The sequence below is a fragment of the Carassius gibelio genome, chromosome A24 (genome assembly GCF_023724105.1).
Source record: "Carassius gibelio isolate Cgi1373 ecotype wild population from Czech Republic chromosome A24, carGib1.2-hapl.c, whole genome shotgun sequence".
Taxonomy (NCBI): Eukaryota; Metazoa; Chordata; class Actinopteri; order Cypriniformes; family Cyprinidae; genus Carassius; species Carassius gibelio.
The window spans coordinates 7,439,965-7,453,690 of record NC_068394.1 but is presented as its reverse complement, the minus strand read 5'-3'; the positions used below and the strand labels follow the sequence as shown (position 1 = coordinate 7,453,690).

The window sequence follows — 13,726 nt, the reverse complement described above, 5'->3', positions numbered from 1 at the left end:
CAAAAAGCTAAATTATGTCATCAATGACTCACCCTCATGTAGTTCCAAACCTGTAAGACCTCCATTCATCTTCGAAACACAGTTTAAGATATTTTAGATTTAGTCCGAGAGCTTTCTGACCCTCCATTGAAAGTGTGTGTACGGTATACTGTCCATGTCCAGAAAGGTAATAAAAACATCTTTAAAGTAATCCATGTGACATCCGAGGGTCAGTTAGAATTTTTTGAAGCATCGAAAATAAATTTTATTCCAAAAATAACAAAAACGACGACTTTATTCAGCATTGTCTTCTCTTCCGGGTCTGTTGTGATCGCGTTCACTGCAGTGTAGTGATATCCGGTTCTTGAACGAATCACTCGATGTAACCGGATCTTCTTGAACCAGTTCACCAAATCAAACTGAATCGTTTGGAATGGTTCGGGTCTCCAATAAGCATTAATCCACAAATGATTTAAGCTGTTAACTTTTTTCATGTGGCCGACACTCCCTCGTAGTTAAAACAAACCAATATCCCGGAGTAATTAATTTAGTCAAACAGTACACTGACTTAACTGCTGTGAAGAGAGAACTGAAGATGAACACCGAGCCGAGCCAGATAACAAACGAAAGATTGATATCACTACACTGCAGTGAATGCGCTCAGTCACAACAGACCCAGAAGAGAAGACAATGCTGAAACCAGTCAGTATCTGGTGTGACTACCATTTCTCCTCACGCAGTGCAACACATTTGCATAGAGTTGATCAGGTTGTTTATTGTGCCCTGTGGAATGTTGGTCCACTCCTCTTCAATGGCTGTGCAAAATTGCTAGATATTGGCAGGAACTAGAACACACTGTCGTATACGTAGATCCAGAGGATCCCAAAAATGATCAATGGGTGGCATGTCCTGTGAGTATGCTGGACATGCAAGAACTGGGATGTTTTCAGCTTCGAGGAATTGTGTACAGATCCTTGCAACATGGGGCCGTGCATTATCATGCTACAGTATGAGGTGATGTGGATGAATGGCACAACAATGGGCCTCATTTTATTAATGCCATCAATAAAATGCCCCCGTGTTCGTTGTCCATAGCATGTGCCTGTCCATACCATAACCCCACCACCACCATGGGCCACTCAATCCACAACGATGACATCAGCAAACCGCTCAGCCACACAACACCATACATGCTGTCAGCCATCTGCCCTGTACAGTGAAAATGAGGATTTATCCATGAAGAGAACACCTCTCTAAAGTGCCAGACCCCATCAAATGTGAGCATTTGCCCAATCAAGTCGGTTACGACGTCGAACTGCAGTCAGTTCAAGACCCCGATGAGGACGAAGAGCATACAGATGAGCTTCCCTGAGATGGTTTCTGACCGTTTGTGCAGAAATTTTTTGGTTATGCAAACCGATTGTAGCAGTAGCTGTCCGAGTGGCTGGTCTCAGATGATCTTGGAGGTGAAGATGCTGGATGTGGAGATCCTAGGCTGGTGTGGTTACAAGTGGTCTGTGGTTGTGAGGCTGTTTGGCTGTACTGCCAAATTCTCTGAAATGCCTTTGCTGGCTTATGGTAGAATAATTAACATTAAATTCATGGGCAACACCAATTTCATTCTCTCTCAAAACTTACAACATATGTGGCATTGTGCTGTGTGATAAAACTGCACATTTTAGAGTGGCCATTTATTGTGGCACACCTGTGCAATAATCACGCTGTCTAATCAGGATCTTGATATGTCACACCTGTGAGGTAGATCGACTATCTCGGCCAAAGAGAAGTGCTCACTAACACAGATTTAGACAGATTTTTTTAACAATATCTGATAGAAATAGGCCTTTTGTGTACATAGAAAAAGTCTTAGATCTTTGAGTTCAGCTCATGAAAAATGGGGGCAAAAACAAAACTGTTGCGTTTATAATTTTGTTCAGTGTAGACTCTTAAAAATAAAGGTCCTTTTTATTAGCATCTATGGTTCCATAAATAACCTTTAAAAGGGTCATCGGATGCTACATGCACTTTTACAATTTGTTTGAACTGAAATGTGTGTTGGCAGTTTGTGTACACAACCACCCTATAATGAGTAGTGTATAAAGTATAGTGTTTTTTTTTTAATCTTGTTAAAGATGGGGTATGTATTTTTTTTTTCAAAAACGCTTTAGAAAAGTGAGTTGGGCTGAGAGCCAAAACAAACTTGTAGTCAGTCAGCAGTAAGGGGCATGTCTACTCATGATGCGGAGGAGAGAGCGCTCGGTGAGAGCACAGGACGTACATTAGGTTTTGCTTTGTTTAACAGTACTAATATATGCTGGCTTTTGCTTGAATGTGCTTGTGTGTCATGTTCGCTTGTTTGTTAATCTGCAATCATATTGTTGTTCCCTTCAGCTATGATAAAGACACATTAATTTCCACACCTATAAGCCTGGAGCATCTTAACCTCCTCCACTGTCTCAAGCATCAGCTCCCAAAGTGTGTCCAAACAGTCAATGAAGTCAAGTAGCTTTGAAAGAGATGGGTTTTCAGCTGTTGCTTGAAAATTGTCAGAGATTCAGCATTCCGGATAGGGGTGCGAAGATCATTCCAACAGCCAGGAATGGTGAATGAGAATGTTCTGGAAAGTGATTTTTAGCTGCTCTATGATGATACCACGAGGTGTTACTCACTAGCGGATCTCAGACTTCTGGAGGGTATGTATATTCGTAGTAGTGAGTGGAATTAGGCGGGTTCGGAGCCTGTGGCTGTTCTATATGCAAGCATCAATGTCTTGAACTTGATGCAAGCCACAACCAGTAGCCAGTGCAAGGAGATAAAGAGAGGTGTAACATGGGCTCTTCTGGACTCATTGAAGACCAGTCGTGTCACTGCATTCTGAATCATTTGTAAAGGTTTGATTGTGCTTGATGGAAGTCCAGCCAGAAGAGCATTGCAGTAGTCCAGCCTAGAAATGACAAGGGCCTGGACAAAAGTTGTGCAGCATGCTCTGTTAGAAAGGACCTGACCTTTCTGATGTTGTGCAATGCAATCCTGCTAGATCGAGCAGTCTTTGCAATGTGGTCTTTGACGGTCAGCTGGTCATCAAAGGTTTCACCAAGATTTCTTACTGAAGTTGATAGAGTAATTGTAGAAGAACCTAGCTGGCTCAGTCTTTGCCAGTTTGAGTTGTAGGTGATATTCTTTCCTCCATACCAAGATGTCTGCCAGGCAGCCTGAGATCCATGGTGCATCTGGTTGAAATTAAAGAGAGCTGTGTGTCATTAGCATAGCACTGTTAGGAGAAGCCATGTGCCTGTATGATGGGAACCAGTGATGTTGAGTATATGGAGAAGTGGAGGGGTCCAAGAACTGATCCCTGAGGAGCCCCAGAGACCACTTGATATGCTATGGATCCATCCCCACCCCAGTCCAAGACTTACCAGTGAGATAGGATTCAAACCAGCAAAGTTGAATCCTTGTGATGCCAAGTGATGAGAGGGAAGACAGGAGGACCTGCTGATTGCCAATGTCGTGCAGTCTCAGTTGAATGGCCACTACTGCAACCTGACTGGTTAGCGTCCAGTTTGTTGTTATGTGAAAGAAACAAGTTTACCTGGTTGAAAACAAGTCTTTCGAGGGTTTTCGCTATTAATCGAAGGAGTGGGGTTACCCGAGCCTGTTGAATGCAGTGGGGCAAGGTGCCTTTGAGGAGAGATGTGCCGATGACGTCTGTGAGTGCTGGTAAGAGTGTAGGACAGATTGCTTGGAGAAGGTGTGAGGGGACCGCGCAAATAATTTGTGTTCCAGCTTCACCACAGAAGAAGTGAGCATAAGGTTATACAAGTTTCAGGATGAATGCGGCTAAGGTAAACAGTCTAGGGATGGGGAGATCGATCCTAAAGTATTGATACTTTTGATACTGATGTTGTATCAAATGGATCGTTCCTCACATAAATGTATTGATTCTAAAGTGCAGAGCTCATTTGCATTTAAAGGTAAATTCTACAAAATAGCTTGCTCTGAAAAGAGATGTTTTTGATAGGGTAAAAGGGTGTTCTACCATAGAGAAATTTTAACCAAACTATGTTACATACTTTTCCCTAAGATCCTAAAGAATCATATCAACTTGTGGAAAATGGGCATCCAATGACCCCTTTAACAATACATTCTTAAAAATATAGGTTCCTCAAGGGAGTTTTCACATCAAGAACCAGTTTTGTTTTCACCAAAGAACTTTTTTAATGAATAGTTCTTAAAAGAGTCTTTTTTTCTGAGTGTGAAAAGCATTTTAAAAATTTAAAATAAATTATTCCACTATAAAGAACCTTTTGCGCAATGTTAAAGGTTTTTCATGGATCCATCAATCCCAATAAAGAACCTTTATTTGTATTAGAAAATATTCTTCAGGTTTTTAAAATGTTATTCAAACTAAGAAGGGTTATTTTAAGAACTGTTCACTGAAAGGTTTATTGAGGAACCAAAATTCATCTATGGCATCCCTGCAAAAACCCATTTTGGAACCTTTATTTTTAAAAGTGTATGCCATTTTCTTAGCATTATCCTTTCTTTTGCAACCACATAAGCAGACATTTACCTAGAAGCAAAATAATCAAGTTCAAACCCACTCAGTGCAAGTTCAACCCACGCTTTGGGTCATTTCAATTCGTCAATTTAGGTCGTAAAGCTTTGCAATGTTAGCAAATATTTTAACTCGAGTTGCTGGAGACCAGGGGACAATAGTGAACAGTGCCATGGCAACAGAGGCCATATGCCAGTAGTGAGTATAATTGCTCCGTCCCACCCCCTCCCCACCGCTCACAATTCAATTCTGCACAAGCAAACCCCACACCATGCAGTCCTAATCCGTTCCTAGGCATCCTGAATATACACTGCCAAATCACAATTACTAGAGTATTTACTAGAGTGCTTTACCACAGTGTACACCAGAACTTCTTAGAAATATTATACAAAATCTTGACTATTGATATATTATTACTGGTTGCAGTGTGACTTATACAGTACGTTTTACTTAAACACTGGAACTAAACAGATAAAGCAAACACAACACACTTAACAAGATAAGACATCTGGCATTATGCCTATATCTTCCTGTGTAGTTATTAACGGATCTGTTCATTCATTTACTTTTACAGTGCCGCTTAATCAGTGTCAAGGACCGCTTCCTGTCCTGGCCCCATGTGCTGCTCATTTGGGAGTCTCACATTTCCTGACTGAGGGGCAATCATTTCATTAATGGTTTGTTTCTGAGGCTTAGTTTGCCACAAATGCCGTTCCCCTGGCAGACGAGCTTTGCAGGAACAGCCTCCTGAGGAGACAATGATGAGGGGTGGCGAGCAGCACACCTGCTAATTCCCCTTGAGACTCCATGTATCCACTTGCATTGTGACCCTGTGCTATGCAGGAGTCATCAGGAAATCATAAACAAGTGGAGCGCAGGCATAATTGATACTGCTGGTTGACGTCAGTTGGCCTATTGGTAACTTCCCTGTTGTTTTAACTGCTGCATGTGGTTTTGTAAAAAAAAAAAAAAAAGAATTATATAAATAAATAAATAAATAAATATATATATATATATATATATATATATATATATATATATATATATATATATATATATAAGGAATATGTACATATGTTAGAAATGTGATTTTTTTTTTTTGCATTTGCATTTGCATTTAAGTGTCATTTTAAAAATGGTATCTAAAAAGACTGTAGAATAAAAACACTATCTATACAACAATTAGCTACAAAAGTTTTTTTCCGTTAATCTCTGGTAGAATAAAATGTGTGCTCAGTTGCCATCTTGTGGCGATACAGGATGAGGGCTGTTTTTTTTTTTGTTTTTTTTTTGTTATTAAATCACAAAGTATATATATATATATATATATATATATATATATATATATATATATATATATATATATATATATATATAAAATATAATATAATTCCATACTGTAGCATGATAATTTTCTTTTTTTTTTGGTCAATATATTTTATTTTGAGGGAGTTACATATATGTCCAGTGGACACCATGCATCAAATGAATAAAAAGTGAATCAATAGAACTAAATAGGCCTTTAAAAAACTAGTTTTTAATAACAATGCATTTAGTAATATAAATGTGTATATATGTAGCATTCTAGTTTAATGCATTGACTAGTGTTCACATAAAATGTAGTAAAGCATTAATAAAGGATTGTGATAATGAATATAAAGAATGTGATACAATCTTGTTTTTAGTAAACAAACTCTTCAGTTTGTTCACAAATGTTTTTAAATAAATAAATAAATCTTTATTTACTTGCAATATACAGTAGCAAAATACGAATAACATCGTTAATTTTAACATAATGAAATACATTGGTGTATTGGTGTATTTTCTATTTATTGACAACAGGGCATGCGCACTTACTGTGACGTGGGTTAATGTGGATGTCACGCTCTTCATTCATTCATTCAAAAAAAAAAAAAAAAGATTAAGACCTTACTAATTATAAGACTATTATTTTTTGCAGTTTTCGCACAAAGTAGTTGAATTGAATATGCATTTGGCCGTCACTACTTTTGTCACGCAATAGTTTTGAAACCAGCAATTGCAGAAGGACACCACAAGATGGCGATCGTGCATCAGCGAGAAAATACATCGGCTCAAGGGCGTCCATACACGTTCACGACATTGATAAAGTTGTATAGACATGCAACCTAACCTTTTATCCTCTCCAGTCCTCGTCGTTCAGGTTTAGAAGTCACTTATTGTAAATAACATGGGTTCATTATCCTTCTCCCACCAAACATCTCCCATCAAAAGCTTCCACACTCTGCTCCAGCAACAGCCACTAAAAGCTAATAAACCTGGCTGATAACCATGATAAACTGGCCTGAAGTTACCTGAGCTCATGACTAGTTCCATGTATAATTCATCTCATCGGTAATCTACTTCCCTTCAGAGAAGGAATCTGACTCCATTAAGCTGTGTACCTGCCCTGGAGAAGGACTGAAGTTTGGAGTCTGTTAACAGGTAAGAAAACGAATCATCTTCTGTAGGGTATGGAGCAGAATTGCACTAGTGATTCCTCCCATTTTTTTTTTTTTTTTTTGCTCCTTACTTATGCAGTCAGCCATTGTAAAGCTCAATAGAGAAACGAAGGCTGTATAATTTTTAGAACTAGTTAATATTCTATGAAGGCTCGTTACAAAAGATGGAATTATTCAGGGGTTTGAGGTTATCAGAGTATCCATGTCAAACTCTTGTTATTTTTCTATTTTGGAGAACAAAACATGTTCTGGTGATGGTTTATTGTTTCGTTTGAACTAAAAGCTAACTTTCCCAGAATGTGGTGTTTTTTTTTGTTGTTGTTATTTTATTTTATTTTTTTGTGATGACCTAAAGATAATCAACTCAGTATGTTACATAATGGGTATTTTTAGGTTTTATTTTTAATAACCACAAACTAACACCCCTGAATTTTTATTTTTATTTTGTTATAACGTTTTGAAATCAAGAATTAATAGCTGGGTTATATCTTGTTCACTATCAAAGACAGCTGTACATGACCTACTGTCTTGTACAATTGATTTACAGTTTTCATTCTTTGTTCCTTTGATGTTAAGGTAATGGTTTAAGATCATGGCTGATCAAAGGCAACGGGCCCTGTCCACATCAGGAGAGGCTCTGTACCAGGTTCTTGGCCTTGACAAGAACTGCACCCATGATGACATCAAGAGGTCCTACAGGTAAGATGTGATTCACACACCTATGTGTCCCAAGGCATTTACTGGTCCGGGTTACTAGGTAAGAAGTTGGGATACTGCTTGGGGTGAACAAGGGAGCAAAGGATGGAGAAAGTGCCAAACTACGACTCATTCCTCTATAATCTCAGCCTTCAGTTGCAGTGGAGCTGCATGAATATAATATGACTTCCATAAGACTAAAATATTCATTATGCTGAACAGATGGCATCCCTTATTTTACTGGGATCAGGAATGAAGAAGGAATCTTAGATAGGAGAGCATGTTGAGGGGTGCAAGACGTGTGCATGAATGATTCTGTACTATAATTTACATAGCATCATGGAAACCTGCCAACCTTGCCTTTGGTGGTAATATCTTGACGTTGAATCATAACTAGTCGATTTCACATGTCAGTTGGTATAGCTAAACGCTATGCTGCAGCGGAGCAGGGCAACCTGGAAAACCTAGAGGAAAAAAATCTTCATAGCATCATTTTTTTTTGTCATGCATATAGGAGAATATAAACGTATGAAAATACTTTTTTTTTTCTGTGGCTGATTTATGTGCAACTTTTGCTTCTGTATGTAGCATAAATATATATATATATATATATATATATATATATATATATATATATATATATATATATACTGTATATATATATATATATATATATATAATTTTTTTTTTTTTTTTTTTTTTTACAGTTTTCCAAGACTGCAATTTATGCCCAACCTGTGCTGTTTCTGTATCTTGTATGCTAAAACATGAAGGCGACACGTCGGAGAGCTTCATTAGACAAGTTCATTTCTAACACCATACTGATGTTCCAACAATTATAGAGTAATTGTTCTAATTTACATGTTGTTCAAGGAGGCATTTAAATGGTTAGCATTTTAACAGCACTTGTTTGCTGTTAATGAATACATAATCATCACAACTCTTGCAGACGCCACTGGCTTAATCAAAAATTAACAAGCGAGCGTGCTCGGAGCATTATAAATGATAGATTACATTTTGTGTTTTTGGTCCGGCAATATTTTAGTTTTTAAATATAGAGACTAAGTTTCATGTAATGATTTTAAGATTTAAATTCTTGGCTTTTTTTGGTATTAATAGATTTATACTTCTCCACCTTTTAGAAATACTATACATATTTATAGTTTGATATCTGATCATCCGCAACCATTTTGAACTTATGGATGTTACATCTCACAGCATTATAAAAATGTCAAACTCTCCCTTATTGCTGCTGAGACTTTTGAAAAGTGTTTGCGTGGAGTTTGGACACGCTGGCATTCATTCAGAACTGAGTCAGAGACAGAGACATTTGCGATGCACTGCTGGTTCTAATGGGGAAAATGTCAGACTTGGTGACGTTCCTCTCTTCGTCACCCCTCATGTGCAGAGGAGCTTTTGGAGGCACTAATGGGGTCCGCGGTCTTGCGACACATAGACAGGTCAAGCAGCGTGCACATAAGACAGACAGACAGTGTTTTAAACAGGCACATGTTAATGAGTCTCCTCTTACTGTGTACGAGTCCAAACGTATTTCGGTTTCCTTTTTTAAGCTAATGGTTGTTTTATGTCATTTTTTTTAAGGGAATCAAAAAAAAAACAAAAAAAAAACGATTCTGTATTTCTAAGGTGAATTTAAATATACGTCCTGACATTTACATTGATCTTCAGGTCTTTCAGCAAAACTTCTGTTCTTTACATTTTAATTCCTAGGACTTCTATTTGATCCTCAGGTCAGGAAAGCTTTTTGCAGTCAATTTTTGAAGGATAATTTTTATTTTTAAATGTCTTCCCCTGTTTGGTTTTTTTTCCAGGAAGCTCGCTTTGAAATATCATCCTGACAAGAACCCCGAGAACCCTGATGCCACTGACAAATTTAAAGAGCTCAACAATGCTCATGCGGTGCTGTCTGACATCACTAAGAGGAACATTTATGACAAGTACGGCTCCCTGGGTCTGTATGTGTCGCAGCAGTTTGGGGAGGAGAATGTGAACACGTACTTCATGCTCTCCAGCTGGTGGGCAAAGGTGTGCTATCATCCTCTTTTTTTAACATTACAAATGAGCACTTTAAGGAACAATTTTTGCCTGAACTAACCCTTGGAATCTACTCTTGTTGGTGTAACCTACACATTAAATAATATTAATTGTATTATATGTCAGTCTAACATAAAAAATATATATATATTGGTCATATTAATATTTTTACAGCTAATAATGATATTTCTTTTCCCACTTTTTATTCTTGCATTTTAGATTTTATATACTTCATTATAATTATAACAAAAACATAGCTAGCACTTTACAGTAAGGTTCCATTAGTTAACTACATCTACTTTAAAAGCATTTATTAATCTTAGTTTTAAAAATCACTAACACGTTATTCATTGAAACAGTTGTATCTGTTCATTATGTTTAATGGACCTTAGCTAACTAACAATGAACAATTGTATTTTCATTAAGTAACGTTAACGAGGAATATTAAATACTACATCAAAAGTATTACTCATTATTAGTTCATGCATTAACTGACGTTAACTAAAGAGACCTTATTGTAAAGTGTTACCAAACAATGTGTATAAAAACACTTTTGTATGGACAGAATAAGAAAGAAGATTGTAATGTTAACAGTGAAAGCTAAATAACAGAATAATGCAAAATGAACTAATCAATAGAGGAATATCCTAATTTATACAAATGCATCTACTCACTTAATAGCTATATTTTGTATTTACATTATATTATCTATGTTCTAGTGTATTAATGTAAGTGTTTACTGAGCAATACTTCATGTATTAGCAAATTGGTTAAATATTGCTTTTGCTAATATTGTTTTTGCAACTGCAATAAATTATATTATTATGTATTAACTAGTGCTGTCAAGTGATTAATCGCATCCAATTACTTATTTTGTAACATAGTTTGTTACATTATATATATGTGTGTACTATATATATTTATTATGTATATATAAATACACTTTTTATACATTATTATACATTTACATGTATATATTTTTATTCTTATATTTTATATGATATATATTTTATATATTTTAATATAAAATATATTTAATTTAAAATCATAGCATATTTTTCTTAAATATATACATGCATGTGTTTGTATTTATATATACATAATAAATATACACAGTATACACACTTATGTAAACAAAACCCGTTATTTTGGATGCGATTAATCACGATTAATCGTTTGAAAGCACTAGTGTAAACTTAATATTTCCAAATTAGTTATATAACTGTAATATTATGTCATAACGCCTATGTGATGTTGAAATTTTGAATGCATTTTTATCTAACTTAACTAAACCCTGACATTGTGTGCCCGTCTGATTTTGACCTTTCTCATTTATAGGGTCTGTTTGCCATCTGTGGCTTGCTGACAGGTTGTTATTTCTGTTGTTGTCTGTGCTGCTGTTTCAACTGCTGTTGTGGGAAATGCAAACCGCACACACCTGGAGAAGAAGACCCAGAGTGCTACGTGTCTCCCGAAGACTTGGAGGAGCAGATCCGGACGGACAATGAAAGAGGTAAAAGGACATGCTGATGTGTTCTTAAGGTGGTTACACTCCGTTTTAAAATGACATATGAGCACAGAACATGCCAAACAAACGCCAACGCCAGCAGAACAAATGGATGAAAAGGAACGCATCCCAGCATCTTCTAAATGTTACTGCTGGTAATCTTCAAAATAGTTTCTTCTTTGGAAGGCGGAAAGACTTTATAAAGGCTTAAATATTACATATCATGCAACGGAATAGTTCTCAAATAAAATTTCAAAATAATATGATAATTTTCTAATTAAAAAATGTATTTAGTACTTAGAACAACAAGCTTTGATGTAGCCGATCATGGCTTATCAGTTGAGAAAAGAGCGTTTAAGAAGGTTCGGCTAATGTAATAACTCACCGTGCTTGCTAAAATAAATAGTTGATACTTCTGGAGCCAGATGTTTGGATATAATACGCTGTTGTTCTGCCAGTGAGCTGTAGGAGGTTTTGTGCTGCAGTCCCTCACAAAAGTGATAATTACAGTCGGAGTCATTTCTCAAAGTGTGTTTGCATACTAGTTTTTATAGCATTCTCACAACAAAAATCAACAATGTTTTCTTTCCCTGCATTTGAAAGGCAGCATGCGAAAAACTGTGTTTTGTCTTATATTAGATTCTGGCTACGTTGATATTATAAAAACACACTGTGGACAAATCAAAATTGACTTGCGCTTGACATTTGAGTTAACTTGCGTTCACCTAAACATGCTAAGAACACGAAGCACACACGATCACGCTTTCTTTATACTAATAAACGAATGCAAGTTGGCACCTGTTTTATACCATTTATATTAGTGTAGAAAAAATTCAAAACCATGTTATAGGGTTATTTAGGTTATTTATATACAGTGTATTTTATTGTCTGTTTCATAACCTCTATATTAGTGAAGCGCAAAAACAAATAATGCACACTTCATATCCTGCTCACTCTATTAATATTAACTATATATTAGTTTACCATTTAAAATCATGTTATTCGTCATATTATACAATACTTTCACAGCTACATTCATTTTTTTATCCTGAAAATGTATTTATACAGTGTATTTTATTGTCTGCTTCATAGCATTTATATTAGTGTAGCACACAAAAATAAATTTATAAAATAAAACGATGTCTCATTGACACCATATCTTGCTGAAGTAGTCTCTAAAATGTTTAAAAACTAATCTTTTAGCGTTACCTTCATATAAAGTAATATTATATATATATATATATATATATATATATATATATATATATATATATATATATATATATATATATATATATATATTGTCTGTTTCATATCATTCCTATTAATGTAGCGCAAAGGGGAAAATGAGTTAAATAAAGAATAATGTTTTATAAACTTCATATGCTGTTGAAGAAGTGTCTAGAAATCCAGCCCTGTGGTCTTCAAATCCGAAAACAGCTCAATAAACTCTCTGAGCATTAGGTAAGCCAGTGGACAGTGCCCTTCAAACCAGTGATACTGAGCCAGCTCAATGAGGTCAGACAAGTGCAGCCAGCAGGGGCAGGCTGACGGCAGATTGCTGGGACGTCCTTGGAGCATACAAAACACTTTTCATTTCAGCAGGAAGTTCAATTAGGAGTGTGAAATGGCATGCATTAGACGGTGTAACCTCTAGTTTATTCCATATTGATCATACGTGACCTCTTTTACCTGTGCTTTTGGTTTTCCAGATGGCGACACTCCGATTGTGCTGCAGCCAACCAATGCTAGTGAGAAGACCCAGCTCATTGGTGATGGACACAGAACATACACTTAAAAGCAAGAGAGTCATGATAGATATTAAGTAAAAAATTCTGTTGGAATATATTGTTGTCTTTTACAATATAATTTTTATGTCAGGACTGAGAAATCTAAAAAAATACTCAATGTCTTAAGCTTTGTTTTAGCCATGCTGTCTGTAAATAACTGATATTATATCATTCTTATGCTTCATGTGGAATTAAAAGTGATTTTCATCCACTTGGATTAAACCTTTTTAACAAACTAATACACTTAATGTGAAAACAATTACAGTTATTCAGTTAAAAAGTATGAACGTGGTTAAAATATGGCTGTTGGATATTCAATTAACTTAAATTAGTTAAATGTATGAGATTAAAATAAATGCATTGGTTTCATTGATTATAAATATGTAATCCTGTCTATTCAGTATTTAATTTTTTTTTAAGTACTATTGCTGAAATCTTACCTTTACCGTTTATGTTTGACAAATAAGCAACACATCATGTTTATTCATTTGTCTATGTTAAAAGTGAGTCTTGTGAAATGTTATATTCATATCAAATACATAAATCCTAATTTAGGACTAATGTTTGAATGCATATCTTACAGGTTATCAAAATATAAATTCAGATATTTCCATACATTTAACTGGTTTCAAATAACACATTTTATTTGCCCTGTGACAGT

The 13,726-nt window shown here is 35.8% G+C and overlaps 1 protein-coding gene across 1 annotated transcript; it reads left to right on the top strand.

Annotated features, from left to right (window-relative positions):
- The first annotated feature begins 5,106 nt into the window (after nt 1–5,106).
- LOC127946481 (dnaJ homolog subfamily C member 5-like) lies at nt 5,107–13,360 on the top strand. Its single transcript, XM_052543078.1, has 6 exons — nt 5,107–5,455; nt 6,930–7,000; nt 7,594–7,716; nt 9,546–9,759; nt 11,107–11,281; nt 12,988–13,360. The coding sequence occupies exons 3-6, from the start codon at nt 7,610–7,612 to the stop codon at nt 13,071–13,073; spliced, it is 582 nt and encodes a 193-aa protein (XP_052399038.1). The 5' UTR covers nt 5,107–5,455; nt 6,930–7,000; nt 7,594–7,609; the 3' UTR covers nt 13,074–13,360.
- The last annotated feature ends 366 nt before the right edge of the window (nt 13,361–13,726 follow it).